General features: G+C 42.0%; 1 protein-coding gene and 1 long non-coding RNA gene across 6 annotated transcripts in view; one reads left to right on the top strand and one right to left on the bottom strand.

The window, feature by feature from the left end:
* Positions 1-19,345, bottom strand: part of PDCD1LG2 (programmed cell death 1 ligand 2) — a 68,969-nt gene that overhangs the window by 33,197 nt on the left and 16,427 nt on the right. The window contains exons 1-2 of one of the 5 annotated variants that reach the window (XM_045580186.1): positions 15,992-16,572; positions 4,646-4,803 (exon numbers count right to left, since the gene is read on the bottom strand). In XM_045580186.1, the coding sequence (XP_045436142.1) occupies positions 4,646-4,700 (55 nt within the window). In that variant the 5' untranslated portion in view covers positions 4,701-4,803; positions 15,992-16,572. Of the gene's footprint in view, positions 1-4,645; positions 4,804-15,917; positions 16,573-19,345 lie in introns of those variants that run through there. The other 4 variants (XM_045580185.1, XM_045580183.1, XM_036433986.2 and 1 more) reach the window with 4 other exon arrangements.
* LOC123652147 lies at positions 16,344-19,143 on the top strand. Its single transcript, XR_006741306.1, has 3 exons — positions 16,344-16,469; positions 16,574-16,678; positions 18,993-19,143. It is a non-coding gene; the product is annotated as an uncharacterized LOC123652147 (long non-coding RNA).

The following is a 19,345-nucleotide window of genomic DNA, read 5'->3' as shown; positions in this document are numbered from 1 at the left end:
CCCTCCCCAAACCCAATCATGCATCAGTGGGGTCCCTTGGCCTGGCCTGTGCCCTCTCACAATCCAGGTTCCCTTGAGGGATGTAGAGAGGCAGTTTCAGCCTGATCCCCACCAGTGCATGAATTCATGCACCAGGCCTCTAGTAAAAAATAGCAGAAACTAAAGCACAGCCAGTGTTGCTCAGTGGTTGGGAATCAACCATGAACTAGGATGACATGGTTCAATTCCTGATCAGGCCACAAGCCTGGGTTTCAGGCTTGATTTCCAGTGGGGGGCGTGCAAGAGGCAGCTGATCAATTCTCTCATCATTGATGTCTCTCTCTCTCTCCCCCCTTTCCTCTCTGAAATCAATAAAAACATATTTAAACAAAACAAACAAACAAAAAAACCCCTTAACAATAAGAAAACAAACAACCCACCGAAACCGGTTTGGCTCAGTGGTAGAGCGTCGATCTACGGACTGAAAGGTCCCAGGTTCGATTCCAGTCAAGGGCATGTACATTGGTTGTGGGCACATCCCCGGTGCGGGGTGTGCAAGGGGCAGCTGGTCAATGTTTCTCTCTCATTGATGTTTCTAGCTCTCTATCTCTTTCCCTTCCTCTCTGTAAAAAATCAATAAAATATATTTTAAAAAACAGCAACAACAAACAATCCAATTAAAATTGGTCAAATAATTGGAATACATACTTCACCAAACAAGATATATGAATGGCCATAGAATGTGAAACTATGCTTATCATCACTAGATATTAGGGACATGCAAATTAAGAGCAAATGAGATACTTCCACACACCTTTTAGAATGACTTAAAAAAAGAAAATGATAATGTCAATACCACGTATTGAGAAGGATGTGGAATAATTGGAACTCTAATACTTTGCTGATGGGAATGCATTCTCCTGTTGATGGGCATTAGGTGATTTTTAATGACTAACAACACTGTAATAAATATTATTTTTAAAGTTTCAGAGTAGAAATTTAAACAGGCAAGGTAACACAAAATTATATTGATCCAATTATATATCTATTTTTCCCCCATTTCGGTGAGAGTGCAGGTCTATGGATTCACAGGGCAATGAGGGCAGGGAGGTCATCCGTCAGACCTCCCTGATAGCCAGGGTTCTCTGGGGACTGAATTCCATGGCCTATCTGCTCTCATGTGATTTTAAAGGATTCCTATATTTTAATAATTATACTTTAACTAGTGGCCTGGTGCACGAAATTCATGCATGGGGGGGGTTGTTGTTCCTCAGCCTGGCCTGCACCCTCTCCAATCTGGGAACCCTTGAAGGATGTACTACTGCCAGTTTACGAGCCTAAACTGGCAGTAGGACATCCCGTTCATAATCAGGGACTGTGAGCTCCAGCCTTTCACCTGCCGGCCTGCCTGCCTGATTTCCCCTAACAATTCTGCCTGCTGGCTTGCTCACCCCCAACTGCCCCCCCCCCCGCTGGCCTGTTAGCCCCCAACTTACCTCCCCACTGGCCTGCTCGCCCCCAACGTGCCCCCCCCCCCGCTGGCCTGTTCACTCCAAATTGCCCCCCCTGCTGTCCTGCTCACCTCTACCTGGCCCCCTGCTGGTCTGCTTACCTCCAATGGCCCCACTCCCCACCAGCCTGATCACCCACAACTGCCATCCCATCCTGGCCTGATCACACCCTGGTGACCCAAGCTTCCAGCCCCTCCTTTTTTATTTTCTTTCTTTCTTTCTTTTTTTTTTTTTCAGTGCCTCCTTGAGCAGAAGCCAGGGTCGGCTGGAAGCAAGTATCTGGGATTTATTTATCTTTAATAATTGAAACTTTGTAGCCTTGGGTGGAGGTCAGGGCCAGCCAGGGTGGGCAGGAAGCTTGGCTTCCTCCATCACCAGGGCAACCCAAGCCTCCTGGTCATTCCAGCTCTGTGGCTGCAGCCATCTTGGTTGTGTTAATTTGCATATTCCCTCCTGATTGACTGGTTGGTGTGGCTTGTGGGAATAGCAGAGGTACAGTCAATTTGCATGTTTCTCTCTTATTAGTGTAGATTATACAACCAATCCTCTTGTAGATTTATTTTATTATACAAGTAAATGCAAACAATAACAACAAACTGGTAAACATACTAAATAAAATTTCCCTTTTCACCCTCATCATAGACCTCATATGCTCTCCAGAAGTAGTAATCTAATCAGTCCTCAGTGTGTGTGTGTGTGTGTGTGTGTTTCCCTTTCTTTCTCCGGTAGCCTCTATGAGAAATTCTTTAATTAAGAGAGACATGAAATGTCAAAACTTAAAAACAAACCTGAGGGGTAAGCATTCTAATTTTAGACAGGTATTTAATGTTTGTTTGAACTAATATTATCTGCATAAATATATAATGGAAAGCAGAGAAGAATTCCAAGTTTGTACAAAAAGCAAGATACAATATGTATATATAGCTTCCTCTTAGTTAATTCATAAAAATGCATACATATTTTTTGGTTTTGTGAATGTCCAGAGTAAATGTTTAATATGTGCCCATAATCAAACTTAATTCCAAAAATCCAATCCATCCAGAGTGTGTGGGTTAGGCATTGTCTGCAGTACTTGCTCACCATCATTGTAGCCCAGTAAGGTAGAAAGAACAGTAGCTTTGGTAAATTAAATAACTTTTCTGAATCCTAGTTTCCTCATCTACCAAATGATTACTGTGAAGATATAATAAGATAAGATATATAAATTTCCTAGTACAGTTATTTGGCATTCAATGTCCTCAATAAATAAACAGTATTCTCTTCCCTATGCCCCATTAGTATCCCTAATTGTTAGAACCTACTTTCATTTCCTTGTGCTACTTATCTTAGAAAGATAGGTACTACCACTGGAGAAAGATTCAGTAAGAGATACGAAATGATACCACTTGTTATCCTAGCTCACTCTTTTCTTTAAGAGAAAATTTAAAGCAACAACAACAACAACAACAACAAAAACTCACACAAAAAAAGGTCTCAATGTTTCTAAGCTGCAAACCTGCAGAAGTTTTACAATTCCCAGGGTTTCTCCTGGAGATTCCAGTCCTAACAGGGGATGGGGTACAGCAGCTTTAGAACCTTCTTTTGATCTTTGATTTTCTTATCATTTTACTAGAGGCCTGGTGAATGAATTCGTGTACCAGTAGGGTCCTGAGGCCTGGCCTGCAGGTTCGGGCCAAAACCAGCTCTCCAACATCCCCTGAGGGTCCTGAATTGCGAGAGGGCACAGGCCAGGCTGAGCGACCCCACCAGTGCACGATCGGGGCCAGGGAGGTACGCGGAGGTTGGCCAGCTGGGGAGGGACCGCGGGAGGATTCCAGGGCATGTTCGGCCCATCTTGCTCAGTCCCAATCAGCTGAACCTTAGCAACAAGCTCACCTGCCAGTCAGAGCATCTGCCCCCTGATGGTCAGTGCACCTCATAGCAAGCGGTTGAGTGGCCTTAGCATATCATTAGCATATTATGCTTTGATGGGTTGAACGGACTACTGGACACTTACCATACTAGGCTTTTATTATATAGGTTGGAAATTTAAAGTTCTATGGTAGCAAGGAGGCATCTTTGCCTTTCATATGTCTCTAAAATCTGAGGGTGCCTGAGAAAGGTAACAGGATGTGTTTCTTCAGCTGGCTCTACAGGGCAGGGCTGGAGTAAGCAGCATATTGGGGTGTTCTCCACGGATGGCTCCTACCAGACCAGGCTGTCCAGCCCAAGGAAGGAAGAGGAATGTAACTGAGTAAATAGCAGCTTGGGATCACCTGGAAGGTAGGGGAAAGCTCTTCAAAAGGTTATCAGTGCCAAGGAAGCCATTCTTTTTCAACCAAAGGCAGAATGTGGGAGGACTTCCCAAGGATTGGGGCTGCTGTCATTGAGGGCCTAAACCCCTGTGCCCACTTCTGTCTTCCTCTCTTACCTCCTGGTATTCACCCAAAATAGCATACTCATTATCCTCACTGCACACAGAAAGGGTCTGAACTACCTTTCCTAGGAGTGCCACAAACTGTGAAACTGCTTTTTGCCTTCAACCACGAAAAGTACTTTAGATGGGAAAAAACTTGTGAGCATCCACACCTACTGGTAGAACTCCTTTCTTCAATATCCAAAGGCATCACATTAAGGTTCATTATTCATTTAAACATTAGGAAAACTCTGATTTTCCAATTCAAGTAATTCTCTATTAGCATTTGAATGAACAATTTTAAAAGAGGAACTGAAATAAATATTTAATAATCAGCAGAATGTCTACAAGAGACTCTTTAAAGTAACAGAGTCCTTCAGGTGTCCCCCGGATCTTTGTCTCCTCCCTCTCCCTGTCAGAAGAGAAGGGGACAGCTGGCTGGCACCTCTCCTTTCAGGACAAACAAATAATGCCCTCTTGTATCAGTTCTGAGGTGAATGGTCTGAGACGTTCTGTCTTCTTGTCACCACCTTCATTGCAGAGTGGGACTGGATGAACCAATATGCTCAGTCCCTGCTTTTGTAAGACTGGAACATGGGCATGCACGAGCCACCATTCTTTTGCTGTGCTTGTAACAGCCAGTTATCACTCTTCCCCTCAAAGGAAACCTTTAGCCTGAGGACCGCATTGCCATCATTGGCTTCAGCTAGGGGCCACCACCTGCCCCTCTTTCTCAGGCCCCTCCCTTTGTCTGTCTTACCTCTGCTCCGATGAAGCTGTACTCCCAGGCTCAAAATTAGCAGGAGGAGGAACATGTTGTCTACCGGATCTGAAACAGACAATTGAAAGTCTCAGGCCCTTCTGAAGTTTTGCTTTCTGTAGTTTTTCTGGTCTCATGACTTGATGACTTGTTCACTCCTGAAAATAAGGAAATGACTTATAAACAAATATTTTTAAAAATATTTTTATAGATTTTAGGGAGAGAGGAGGAAGAGGGAGAGAGAAAGATCGATGTGAGAGGAAAATAGGAACTGGCTGCCTCCTGCAAGCCCACCACCACAGGGGACTGAGCTGCAACCCAGCACATGCCCTGACCGAGAAATCATACCAACAACCCTTGGGTGCACTGGATGTTCAACCAACTGAGCCACATCGGCCAGGACTCATAAACAAATCTCTAAGTGGGCCATGGCAGAGTGAAGCTGGGAAGGGAAGTCTCGGGCTTCTCAGAGAGGGGAGATAGGGTAAGAGGAAGCTAAGGCCTCTTTATCAATACAAATTAGAAGCTCTTCCTCCTTTTCTAACAGACTTCTGATTATCTAGCGGTCCTCTGACTTAACCCACACTGGTGGTTATCTCTTTGTTTCTCCCACAGAGCCTTCCATAGATTCTGGAGTAGGCCCTTGAAAACCAAATTTTGCTTGTCACATAAATAAACCAGCTGGACCAGAACTCTGGGTGTCAGGCATTCCTTTTAATGCTCAGGAGCACAGAACTAGATTATCAATAAATATTTCACTGAGCAGGTAAAGTAGTCAAGCTCTTTTGAATGCTGTGAATGAGTTTTCCCATCACGTGGATCACCTCTTATTAAGAGGTTTAGACAGGGAGAGCAGAGAAATGGCTCTATTGATTGTGTTCCTAACCTTTGTCTTGTTTTATCTCTTACGCTTCTACCTTTGCTCAAGGTTTGTTTTTTTGTTTTTGTTTTCCCCCATCCAAAGACTTTTCATGGTTGAAGGCAAAAAAAGACAGGACACATGACTGTCAGCTAGTTTGGCCTCCAAGAAGCTGTCAACATTGTATTAGCCATGGAACCATTTCTTCAGGGGAAATAAATTAGAGCCATACATGTAAATCAGGTTAGAAGCAGAGCTACTCTGAATACAATGGAGAAGCCAGTGGAGGATTTGCATCAGAATGACATGATCTCATTTACACTTTCAGAAGAGGACTCAGCTTTGGTGTAGATCCAGCATGTCAAACTCAAAGGCTAACACAGGCCAAATAAACAAGTTTTAAGTTTATGTGGGCCACAAAAACACAAAAGCTTTAATTTTCATAGAAACATAAAATAATAGAACATTTTAATGAAAATGAATATTTTTTCTTGAACATTAAGTTACCAGACACTGAATAACTGCACAAATTAATAAGTGTAATGTAAATAAACCTATTTTCCTTGTTCTCTGAAAATATTTCCTGTTGCACACACCAAACAAGTCAGTACAAGACTAATGGTGTGGCAAACGGCTGCTAAAATATTCGCTGCTGGTATTAGTGGAGAGAAATAGAGAGCAGGCTCATAAGGAAAGTGAATGCAATACGATTATTGTAAACAGTCATCATCGAATGTTGTAGTTCATTATTAATAATTACGTATAACAGGATAATGTAAAAATTAAGTTATGAAATTTTTATTAAAACGTTTCTTATATATCGTTATATTGGCTGTGCTGCAAAAATATTCCTTGTGGGCTGTATGCAGCCTGTGGGCCATGAGTTTGACATGCTTGGTGTAGATAATAGATTATTGTTGGGAAGGAGACAGGCAGGGTGATCAGTGAGGAATATTTTTGCAGAAGTGATGATAGTTTGGATTAGAGTTGTGGGGCCAGTGGAGGTGAGAAATGGTTCTTGTTGAAAGTTAGTATATATACATATATTTACTTTGTCATTTAAATTTATTAATGTTTTCAATATCTTTATTGAAGTGTAATTGACATATAATAGAGAATTATATGTGTAAGTGTATTTGTATGTTTGTGCCTGCATATCTATAATAATAAAAGGGTAGCATGCTAATTAGACGGGACGTCCTTCTGGACGAAGACAGGGGTTTGAGGGAAGCCCAGGCTGTGAGGGAAGCATGGGCCCCAGATGCCAGAGGGAAGCCGGTGCCAGGAGCCACGGGAAGGAAGGCCTACTTTTGCATGAATTTTGAGCATCGGACCTCTATTATATACTTAGACACATTTATACATATAAAATGTAGATGATTCAGTGGTTTTTAATATATTCACAGAATTGTGCAACCTATACCACTAATTTTAGATCATTTTCATCATCCCAAAAAGGAACCCCATATCCACTAGAAGAAACTCCCCAATTCCCTTCCAGCCCTTGGCAACCACTAACCTACTTTCTGTCTCTATAAATTTGCTTATTGTGGATATTTCATACAAATGTAATCATATAATATGTGGCCTTTTATGTGTAGCTTCTTTCACCAGGCATATTTTCAAGATTCACTTAAGTTGTAGCACATATCAGTACTTCATTCCTTTTTATATCTGAATAATATTCTATTGTATGACTATACTACCACATCTTGTTTATCCATTCATCAGTTGATGGACATTTGGGTTGTTTCCACTTGTTGGCTATTCTGAATAATTCTATGACTATTTATATATAAGTTTTAGTGTAGACATGTTTTCAGTTCTCTTGGGTGTGTATATATGTAGGAGTTGCTTGGTTAAATGGTAATTCTATGTTTAGCTTTTTGAGAAACTGCCAAGTTGTTTATCAAATACATGGTTAACAGATATTTTCTCCAAGTCTGTAAATTATCTTTCAGCTTCTTGATAGGTTCTCTGAAGCACAAATGTCTTAATTTAATTAAAAAAATAATTCATTTTGATAAAATGGATTTATCTGTTTTGTCTTTTATTGCTTGTGCTGTAGGTGTCTTATATAAGAAACCATGGCCTAATCCAAGGTAAAAAAGAAAAAAGAAAAAAAAAGATTTACATCTGTTTCCTCCTGAGAATTTTATCACTTTTCTTCTTATATTTAGGTCTTTGATGCATTTTGAGTTAATTTTTGTATGAGGTAAGGCTCCAGATTCCTTATTTTGCATGTGGACATCCAATTGCCCCTGCACAATTTGTTTAAAAGATTATTCTTTCTTCATTGATTGTCTTGGCCCCCTAACCAAAATCCATTGGACTATGGATGTATGGATTTATTTCTGGACTCTCAAGTTTGTTTCATTGAGCTATGTCTATTTTATATCAGTACCAGAGACTTGATTACAGTAGTTCTGTGGTAGGTTTTGAGATCAGAAAATGTGAGTACTCCAACTTTGCTCTTTTTCAAGATTTTGCAGATGTCTCTGTGTGTGTGTGTTTGGCAGGGGAGCCCTTTTGGCTCTCTTGCATTTCCATGTGAATTTTGAAATCTGCTTATACACACACACAAGCACACATCTGAAATTTTGATAGTAACTGTACTATATCTATATGTTTATCAGAATATATAGCCATCTAATAATATTGTCTTTCAATCCATGGACAACATATAATGTCTTTCCATTTGTCATCTATACTTTCAAAGAAGACCTGATGGGAATTTCTCACAGGTTTGACAAAAATAGAAAAATCTAGTAAAATTTATAGGTTTAGGGCTTGAGTCACTAGGGCAAATGCAGGTGCTATTTATTTAAATGGAGAAGACAGAGAGTAGCAGATTAGGAAGCAGAAATCAAGATTAGAATATGCTTGGAATATATTTGAAATATGTTTGGTTTGAGATGCCTCTTAGACATCCAAGTGAAGATGTTTAGTAGGCAGTTGGGTAATAGGTGGTCTAGAGTTTATGGGTAGACATATAAATTTGAGAGTCATCAAAATATAAGTGTTACTTAAAGCCATGAGGATGCATGGCTTCCCCTAAAGAGAGATAGGGAGAAGAGAGTGTCCGAGGACTGAGATGTGGGGCATTTCAACATTGATCAATCCTTGAGAGGGAGGCTACTAGCAAAAGAGGGTTGAGAGTAGAAGAAAAAAAGACAAATTAGCAATATATTTTCCTTTCTGTGTTCTAATGCTTTGACATCTGGGGCCTTGATAATTCTGGGAGGACTGCCCCTCCTAGAATTAACCAATTTCTCACAAAGAAGTTCATCTTTCAAATGCACACCAAACAATCCAGAACCCCAAACCACCTTTGGCTAAGACCTTTGGCAGTTTCTAAAAGCTTTAAAAACAAACAAACAAACAAACAAACAAACAAACAACAACTTGGTCCTCACACACTCTGTCACTACTTATCTGCACTAATCACTCCAGGGCCAGGTACCAGAGGACAAGGGACAGACCCTATGCCTCAGAGCCTACTGAAATTATTCAAAATAGCCAATTCTAAGCCTGCCTATCCCACCTTGCCCATTCCTGCCTGTGAAAAACACAATAAAGTCTCCTGTCCACATTTCCCCTTCTCCCTCTGCCCCCATGTGACCCTGATGCTTCCCTGGGTGGTCCCCTGTGGTGTAACATGTTCCTTTCTCTTGGGAAAGAGGGTACAATTTTTTTTTTCAATGACAGCTATTTCCTGATTTGTTGGCCTCACCATAGCTAAATAACAATAAAACCTAGAATTGAAAATACTGTGCTACAAGGAGGGAGCCCCAAATTCCAGAGAGTTGGGTTAAACAGTGTGGAGGTCATGGGTGGCCAGATCCGTGTGGTCCTGGTGGATCTGGTGCTGATGAAAGCCTGGGTGGATTCAAAAGAAAATAGCCGGTAAAGATATGGAGACAACAGAATATAGGCCACTCTTCAGAAAAGAGCGATGAGGCAGAAGTTAGAAGGGAATATAATGTGAGGTCTGCAGTAGACTGTATCCTTGCTTTTATTTTAGGGAAAGAGATAATACATCAGGGACAGAAACACAATTTCCATAGGGAGATACGCAAGGCACACTGTAGCTGGACCCGAAGATCACTTTCCTTATTGAAAATGCAAATATATCCACAAAAGATATCATCTTAAGCTGCACCTGCAGGCCTGGGATTTGTCCAGCATTCTTACTTCTAGAGAACAAAAGGATAGCACATAACATGTAGTGCTGGCAACAGAAAGGACTCCTGGCTCAGTCACTCCGGGGCTTAACTTCCCTTTCTTCCTTGCCCATCCAAGGGGGCTTTCCTTGTACACTGTCTGCTTGAGCTACTGCTAACGGAGAGATGGACACTGTTGTAAAGGTACTTTCCAGCCAGCAGCCGTCTCTCTCTTCCAGGGATAATATGCCCCACATAATGGTTAAGAGCTCTGGTTCTAAAGTCAGGCACATCTGAGTTCAAATCTTGGTTCTAGACATTATTAGCCTCTAAGACCTTTGGCAGTTTATAAAAGCTCTTTGTGCCCCATTTTCCTGTAATGCCAGTAGTAACACCCACTTCAAGTCAGAATCTTGGGTGTCCTCTTAAACCTACTCATCTCTCATCTTACACATTCCCACTGCTAATGTCTTAATTCAGCTCCTCATCATCTCTTACACCATAGCACAGCCTCCTCGCTGTGATTTTTTACCTTCCAGCTTTGCTGCTCTCTGCTCCGTCTTCCACTTTGCGAGGTGGCAGACACAAACCTTGGCATCCTCCTCCACTCCTTTCTTCTCTCATTTGCATCCAATTCATTAACAGGTCTTATACCAGTAGGCCTTTTCTTCAAATGTATCTAGACTTTCACTGTTTCCATATCAGCCTGAATCATTATTATCTCTTGGGGTGATTACTGCAATAGCCAGACAGCTGGACTCTATGATTCTGACCTTAACCTTCCTACAGTTGATTCTCAACACAGCAGCCAGAAAAATTGTTTAAAAATATAAATCAGGTGTGCTCAAAACTGTTGATGGCTCAATATTTCACTGAGAGTAAAGTCCTAAATCCTTCCAAAAGCCAGGGGAAGGGGACTGTTTCAAGCCTCCTGCTTCAGAGGATCCCACTGTGGCCATGCCTCTCCCTTCAGTGTGAGGTGTCTGCAGGGCTGAGAGGAGTCATCTTGAGCCTCTCCCCATCACAATCTGGGTCCTTGAGATGCTGGAATTTCGTTCCCAGTGGTTCTAAGCCCATGTCTGGGCCTGAGCAGTGCCTTCCCCAGATCCATCCCTCCAAGGATGAACCTTTCTGCCAGTGTGCATTTTCCCACAAACCAGGCACTTCTCTGCTCTTTCTGCTTGAGACTCCCTTCTGTAAAACTGCCAGCGCACCAGCCCTCTGGCATCCCCAATTCTCCTTATCGGTCTCTTTTCCAAAGCATTCATTACCAGCAGACATGCCATATAATGTACTTGTTTATTATGTTACTATATTACTAGAGGCCCTGTGCAAAAAAATTCGTGCATAGAGGATGGGGCAGGGTGTCCTTTCCAATCTGGGACCCTTGTGGGGTTGGACATCCCTCTCACAATCCAGGACTGCTGGCTCCAACCACTCACCTGCCTGCCTGATTGCTGCCTAACCACTCCCCTGCTAGCCTGATCGATACCTAACTGCTCCCCTGCTGGCCCAATTACCCCTAACTGCCCTTCCCGGCTATCCTGGTCGCCCCTAACTGCCCTCCCCTGCTGGCCTGGTCTCCCCCAACTGCCCACCCCTGCTGGCCATCCTCTGTGTTGGAGTGATGGTCAATTTGCACATTACCTTTTTATTATATAGCCTGACATCTTTCATAAGAATATGATTGCTTAAATCAAGGATCTTTGTTTTGCTTACTGCTCTGCCTTCAGCCCTAAGAACATTGTCTGGTAGTAAGTAAACACTCTGTTAATATTTGTTGAATAAATTATCCTTTTACCTAGCAGGCAGAGTAATCTCCTGAATACTGAATGACTAATCCTGACCAAGTTACTCCTGCTTAAAAGACTTCAATAGCTCCCATTATTTACAAGGTACAGTTCTCCTTAGTGTGGCCTGCAAAACCTTCCCTAACCTGGCCCCTCTTCCCTGAGCCACAAAAAAATGTATGCACTTTCCATGGAACTCACAGGTGCTTTGAGGATTGTAATCTCTCATGTCTGATCTCATCTTATTTTTTTCCTAATCTTATTTTCTCTCTATTTCAGTTCCTTCAGGTACTTAAAAATAGTATTGCATCCCTAGTCAGTTTACTCAGTGGATAGAGCCTTGGGGTGCAGATCAAAGGGTCCCAGGTTTGATTTCTGTCAAGGGAACATGCCCGTGTTGCAGGCTTCTCCCAAGCCTGGGCCTTGGTTGAGGCATGAGCAGGAGGCAACCAATCAATGTGTTTCCCTCACATCGTATTTCTCTCTGTCTTTTCCTTTTTCTAAAAATCAATGGAAAAATATCCTCGGGTGAGGATTTAAAAAGAAAAAATAGTATTGAATCTTAAGTGTCTCCTTAAATAGCCTTACATTCTTATGCATTTAACACAGTATATAAGCCTCTCTTAAATGTCTTAAGCTGTTCCTTTTGCCTCAATTGTATCTGCTACTTACCTCTAGTGTTAACATTATTGTAAGTCATTCCAAGTATGTTAAGTGGGTGAATTTCTGTTTCCCTGCTAGAATAAGAACTCTTTGTACTTTATTAGGTCCTTAGAATTATTTGCTAAACCTCTAATAATTTTGGTGCTTTGTTACTGGTAACACAAAACAATATAGAGATTTCTATAAAAATTGTTGCCTAAATTCTGGCAGATCCAGTGGCCAGAAATGTCTGTCAGCTGCATTCTCATCTAGGGAGGAGCCACCTAAAGAAGAACATTGATAAGACAATTGTCAGGACTACTGACAGGACAATTGATAAGTGATCAGCCACACAGGAAAGAAAGAGAAGGAAAAATTTGACTATAGTTTTGAGGCCAAACTATCAAAACAATATTGATATCATTGGTATCGGTTGTATCAGAAAAAAAAAAAAAGGAGGTATAAGATCAAGAAAGAGGGATTCTGCCCTGCCAGTGTGGCTCAAAGTTGAGCATTGACCTATGAACCAGAAGGTCACAGTTTCATTCCCGGTCAGGGCACATGCTCCAGTTGTGGGCTCAATCCTCAGTTTGGGATGTGCAGGAAGCAGCCTATCAATGATTCTCTCTCATCGTTGATGTTTCTGTTTCTCTCTCCATCTCTGAAATCAATAAAAATATACATCTTACCTAATAAAAGAGAAACATGCAAATCAACCATCACTATGCTACACCCACGAGCCAATCAGGAGTAATATGCAAATTAACCCACCAAAGATGGTGGTTGATTTGCATATACAGGCACCCCAAGTGACCAGGGGCAGGTGGAATACTTGTGTCATCACCATGGCAACGTGGGAAGGCAGGGCTGGGCTAGAGTGGAAAGTGGTGCCAGCAGCCAGGGAAAGGAAGACCCATTCTAGCACAAATCTTTGTGCATTGGGCTTCTAGTGTGTGTGTGTGTGTGTGTGTGTGTGTATGTGTGATATATATACATACATATATATATATATATATATATATATATATATATATATATATATATATATATTTTTTTTTTTTTTTTTTTTTTTAAGAGAAAGAACCCTAGCCAATTTGGCTCCATGGATAGAATGTTGGCCTATGGACTGAAAGGTGCCAGGTTCAATTCCAGTCAAGGACACCTGCCCAGGCTATGGGCTCAATCCCAGTAAGGAGCATGCAAGAAGCAGCCAATCAATGATTTTCATCATTGATGTTTCTATCTCTCCCTCCCCCCTTCCTCTCTGAAATCAATAAAAATATACTTTAAAAATGAAATTAAAATAAAAAAGGAAAGCTAATTTTTAGAGGAATGCTGATAAGTTGAGTTTGAGTCATGAAGTAATACAAGGCATTCAAGAAAAATGTAAGTGTAGAGCTTTTGACATAATTGAGGGCTAGAGATAAACATAAAGAAGTTATCTCAAATATGTTGATGTTAGTTGATATTAGGGAATAAACTAACTCTCTGTGAGGGAGAATATAGAAGGTGAGACTAGAAAAAAGTGGTTTGAACTAGGAATGCTTCCAAGTTTGGAGAGCAGGAGTAGGAATGCTCCCAAACTTGGGAGAGAAGAAATAGTTCTAAGAGTAAGAGAAGCTTCTCCCATTCCAGTGTTTCAAGCCCAAGGGAGGAAAATTCCAAGAAGATAATCGAGAAATCTAAAGAATAAGAACTGGAATAAACCCTTAGGTGTGGTAGAGACAGCGGGAAAGCATTGAGGTGGTTGGGGCTGGATAATCTTTCAGAGTTATTTATTTATCCTGCAATATAGTGAGTTTTTTAAGATCAGGGGAACATATAGTATAATCTAAATGAATCCTGCTGCCCATGTGGCTCATTTGGTTGAGTGGCATCCTAAACACCAAAAGGTCGCAGGTTTGATTCCCAATTAGGGCACATACCCAGGTTGGGGTTCCATCCTTGGTCAGGAAGCAACTGATTAATGTTTCTCTCTCTCTCTTCCTTCCTTTCTTTCTAAAATAGATAAATAAATAAACCCTGCTACAGTGGGGTGTAACAATAGGAGGCCAGGCTGAAGTTGCCTCATTACATGGTAACCCAGGTATTAAACAATTAAGGCATTCAGTGTATTTGGACATTGCCACGTGGAATAAAAAAGATACACAATAGCTATAACTGGTTTGGCTCAGTGGATAGAGCTTCAGCCTGCAGACTGAAAGGTCCCAGGTTCGATTCCAGTCAATAGCATGTACTGAAAGGGCAGGGCGGGGCTAACTCCTCGGAATGAGTGGGCAGGGCGGAACTCCTGATCCTCCATTTTGTAACTGGACCCTAGCCCTCACCCAACCAATCAGGGTCAGCCAAAGCAGTGACATCACCACCCCTATAAAACCACTTAATCTATTGAAGCTCTTCCTCTTCCACCGCTGTTGGTGTAAGTGGGACAGAGCCCATGCTGGTATGGAATACAGGCTTTCTGCTATTGCATTGGACTCGGCTCCCTCGTGGTCCTTGAGGATCACAAAATCTGGGCATAACAGTAACTTGGTTGCAGGCACATGCCTGGTGGGAGGTGTGCAGGAGGCAGCTGATCAATGTTTCTCTCTCATCAATGTTTCTAACTCTCTATCCCTCTCCCTTTCTCTCTGTAAAAAAAATTAATAAAATATATTATTTAAAAAAAAGACACACAACAATCTATGGTTCTCTTCCAATGCATTGTAAAACAAGTCAACTCTGAAACATGAATCATCTCCTCAAATCAACTTCAAACTGTCTCCAGTATATTACACAAATAACCTACATCTGGTGGCTCACCTGCCATTTCATCAAATCAGTGCATTAAACAATTCAACAAGCACCCCATGATCATATATTGTGCTAGGCACTTGGGATTCAGATAATCTAAAACTCTAATTTAATGGAAAGGCTCACAGACAGCAGGAAGAAGACACTTTGAAGCAGTAGGCAAGGACTGACAGTGAGAGGTTAGGTAATGAATGTGAATAAACCAGCTTTGAGTGGCAAAAATGAAATGGTTCATCCATTTATAGAATCTTAGGATCTTAGGATCTTGGGAGGGAGCATTTGACTTCTCATGCAACTGTGTGATTACTGCTCAGCCTTAATATTCTTACCGTGAAGTTTGTCAGATATATTGTCCATTATTCCCTCCCACCAGACCTGAGAATTTCAGGGTCAGAAGACCTTATTTATAGGCAATTTCACTGAAACTTGACCTCCTCACTTTAATGCTCTCTTTCATGAATCCGCTGTCATTCAACTACTATGTGTACCAGGTGGAGAGCAATAAATATTTTCAGTTTTCTTCCATTTTACTAATCTTTCATCATTTCACATAGAAAAATAAGCCTTTTAGTAGATCCCAGATCACATTTTTGTTAAATAATGGTTGTCTGTAGTATAAATTAATGTAATTACTATTTTACTTTTGTTTTTAAACAGCTTTCTTTTAGAGCATAGCTTCTAAACACAGGCTAGCCAGGAATGTTCTCTCCCTGCCAAAGGGATAACTCAAAACATGTCAGACACAGGAAAACAAAATTTTAAGTTCTATTAACCCTTCAAAAATTCTAAGCTGAGATAATCTCAAGAATAGTTCAATATTTTTCAATGCACGTTTATTTTGTGCATAAAAATATCTCACCTCATAAAACTGCCCAACAACAATAATAAGTATAGGGAAAAGCAAGAGAAATCCCACTATTTGGGGAGCAGGCAGAAATTAGCTTGCTTGTGTCCCTGAGCACAATGTCTGAGGCAGAATTTCTCCTGCCTCCGATGCTGTGGAGGGAAAGGGTGCCCACGCTTACCCCACTGCGACAGCCTCATCATGTTCCACACCAACGCAAAGAGCCAGAAAAACCTCAACCCCCTGGATACTCACATCACCACTTGGCACTTGCTCCTCAGGCAAATAAACAAAACAAAACAAAACAAAACAATAAAAGTTGCTCTTTGCATCAGATTCCTTCATAGAAGCCACAGCTAAACAAACAGCCAAAAGAAAACAAAACAAAAACTCTAGGTTGCCGCCTAGACCACTGCAACAGCCAGTAGACTGAAGCCGGGACTCCTTCTAGCTGGCCCATGGGCATCAGGAAGATGGATAATGAAAAGCCATCAGATAATAATTCCACAGGAGAAAAGACGTCATTGCCATTCAGTTGTGATTCAAATCACAACTAATTCTTAGGAACCATTGAAGCCCAGCCTACTGAGTTTTGGTTTTGCTTTCAGGATCACTTCGTGTTAAGCAAATAACTGACTGGTATTTGGGAAAACTAGTTATAAAGTTACCAGAAAAGAAGGCCGAGGAAAGAATTGCTAGCATGTTCTATCTGTGTGTCAGAAATTTTACACAGGTATTTTTAATAGTTTTCTTGTGGCTGCATAACAAAAGACCATAAAGTGGGTGGCTTAAAACAACAGATACTGCTCTCACAACTCCCTCATTGTTCTCTCACAGGTCTGGAAGCTATAAATCTGCAACCAAAGTGTCACAGGGCCACTCCCTCTGAAGGCTACAGCAAGGAAAGACTCCTTGCCTTTTCCTTGCTCCCAACAGCTTTCTGTAAGGCTTGGCATTCCTTGGTTTGTGGCTGCTTCACTCCAATCTCTTCTCTCATCTTCACATGACCTTCTTCCCTGTGTGTGTCTCTGAGTGTCCTCTCCTCTTCTTATAGGAACACTAACCACTAGATGAGTGCCCACCCTAATCTGGTGTGACCTCATCTTCACTGATTACATCTGTAGATACCCTACTTCTAAATAAGGTTACATTTTGAGGCTCCAGGTGAACATGGATTTGGAGGGAACACTATTCAACCCACTACAGGACTTCATTTCATTCTTGGAGGAACTTGTGGCCTAGATATTGTTAGACCCATTTTATATATGCCTTTCCTCAATTGCACAGACAGTCCCAGTCTTGGTATTTAGGCAGCCACTCCCAACTGCAGCTACCACAATTGTTTCTTGTTTGAGGGATGGAGTCAAAAGAACAAGGAGGAAAGGAGAACACTGCCTTTTCAGAAGAAAAAACAATAGCCCTGCTAGTGTGGATCAGTGGTTGAGTGTCAACCTATGAACCAGAAGGTCACAATTCAGTTCCCTATCAGGGCACATGGCTGGGTTGCAGGCTTGATCCTCAGTAAGGGGCATGTAGGAGGCAGTTGATCAATGATTCTCTCTCATCATTGATGCTTCTATATCTCTCTTCCTCTCCCTTCCTCTCTGAACTCAGTAAATATATATATATTTAAATATGAAATCAATAAAAAACTTATTTTTTTAAAAATCTCTAAAAATATTCAATAGAAAGAAAAACAATTAGGCAGTGGAGACTTAAAGGCAAGGCTTGGAGAGAAGACAAGAACACATTAGAGAAATGTGGCTAAGAAAACACACCCTGTCTGAGCGTCAGAGTTTCATCTCTGCTGACCCCACTCCTATGAGCCCAAGGGAACCAGAGTGTTACTTGAGATGTTGCTGGCCAAATGGCACCAGTTATTGCCAGTGAAGTTACACCTTGGTTCTTGAGTTCAGGAAAAAAAAAAAAGAAAGAAAGAAAAAGAATTTTGAGCCAAAACTCAAATTACAAGAAAAAGTCACAGAGGTAGAAGAACTGAGCCAGCTGGACTGCAGAGGCACAGGAAACAAGTTAAAGAGGCAGAAGGGCCCTTGGAAAGGCAAAGACAATGTGCCCAGGGGAAATGGAAGGATAAGGAAAGATGCGGGCATGTTCTCAGAGGGAGTGCACACCCTGGGTCTTTCCTCTTGATGGTTTTAAAGGCTGAGAGTTTAGGGGAGGTCTGAGGGGAGTCACAAGAGAATATCCAGCAGTTTTATGCTGATGTGCCAAAATGAGATTTATTCCCCTGACTTCACACATCCTTGGGTGTGGTTGGCACAAATGGCACTAATTGAATTTTTGTTACCTATCTCACTGAATAGGATGATTTAAGCTATTTACCCTCTGGAAGTGTAAACTATTTACTTTTAAGTGTCCTTGGTTAGGGAAGATAGGGTGTTGCCATTTACTTGATGTCTGTAAACTGCTCGGGCATTTAACTATCTGCCTTAGTTTCCCTATTCCATTTGTTCTGGCTTACTACTAGCCTGTCTCAGTAGGAATGAGATTGGTCATCTAGTCTATATTCAAGTTGGCCTTTTCTTGCCAACTGGTTTTCAGTCTCACCACTGAAAAGCCCCATGGCGTAGTGGGACCACAGAGGTGCGTATGTCCTCTGCATGGCTCTGAGAGTTTAGTGTCTACATGAGATCCACATACCACCTGTCAGAGTGCCATCCCTCTTTAGGAGGGAGATATACTTGTCACTGTTTCTCTTTTCTGTCTTATCCGAGTTTCCTTCCACTCCACCCCACTCTATTTCCTCTTGCTGCAGGCAGTTTAGACAGACATGAGCAAAGCAAGAACAATGGGCCAGGTACAGAAGGTCACCAGGGTGAAAAGTCCCAGGTACCCAGCAATGAATAACCCTATATAAAAAAAGCTTAATATGCTAAGTGTCCAGTTGTCTGGTTGGCTGTCCAACCAATCAAAGCATAATATGCTAATGATATGCTAAGGCTGCTCAACTGCTTGCTATAAGTTAACCAGTCACTATGACATGCACTGACCACCAGGTGGCAGACACTCCAACTGGTAGCTTAGCTTGCTGCTGGGGTCCGGCTGATCAGGACTGAGCAAGACGGGCCAGACACATCCTGAAGCCCTCCTGCGGTCCCTCCTTGGCTGGCCAACCTCCTGTGTCCCTTCCTGGCCCCCATGGTGACTTTTCCTCCCCTAGCATATTGCTGGTTATGAGGTTTGGACCCCCTGATGTTCCCCTCCTAGAGATATCCATGCTTCCATTGTGTTTCAGCTCTAGGCCCAGAAAAAGCAACAATACCAGCCAAGGCTGACCTCAGGACCAGCAGCATTGAAAAATGACCCCCTGCCCTGGTGCTGGCCAATCAATTAGTGGAGACTACAACAATAAAAGGACACAGCTGGAAAACTGCTGGATTTTCTACTGAAATAATCCCCTGCGACCTGGGATCTCACAGTGAAGTCCCTTGGCCTGGCCTGCACCCTCTCGCAATCTGGGACCCCTTGGGGGATGTTGGAGAGCTGGTTTTGGTCTGATCCAGCAGGCCAGGCCAAGGGACCCCACTGGTGCATGAATTCGTGAACTGGGATTTTAGTCAATTATAGGGTGGGACATCGCCCCATGGT

Source organism: Pipistrellus kuhlii, unplaced genomic scaffold (genome assembly GCF_014108245.1).
Source record: "Pipistrellus kuhlii isolate mPipKuh1 unplaced genomic scaffold, mPipKuh1.p scaffold_m20_p_12, whole genome shotgun sequence".
Taxonomy (NCBI): domain Eukaryota; kingdom Metazoa; phylum Chordata; class Mammalia; order Chiroptera; family Vespertilionidae; genus Pipistrellus; species Pipistrellus kuhlii.
This window is presented reverse-complemented; position numbering and strand designations above follow the sequence as displayed.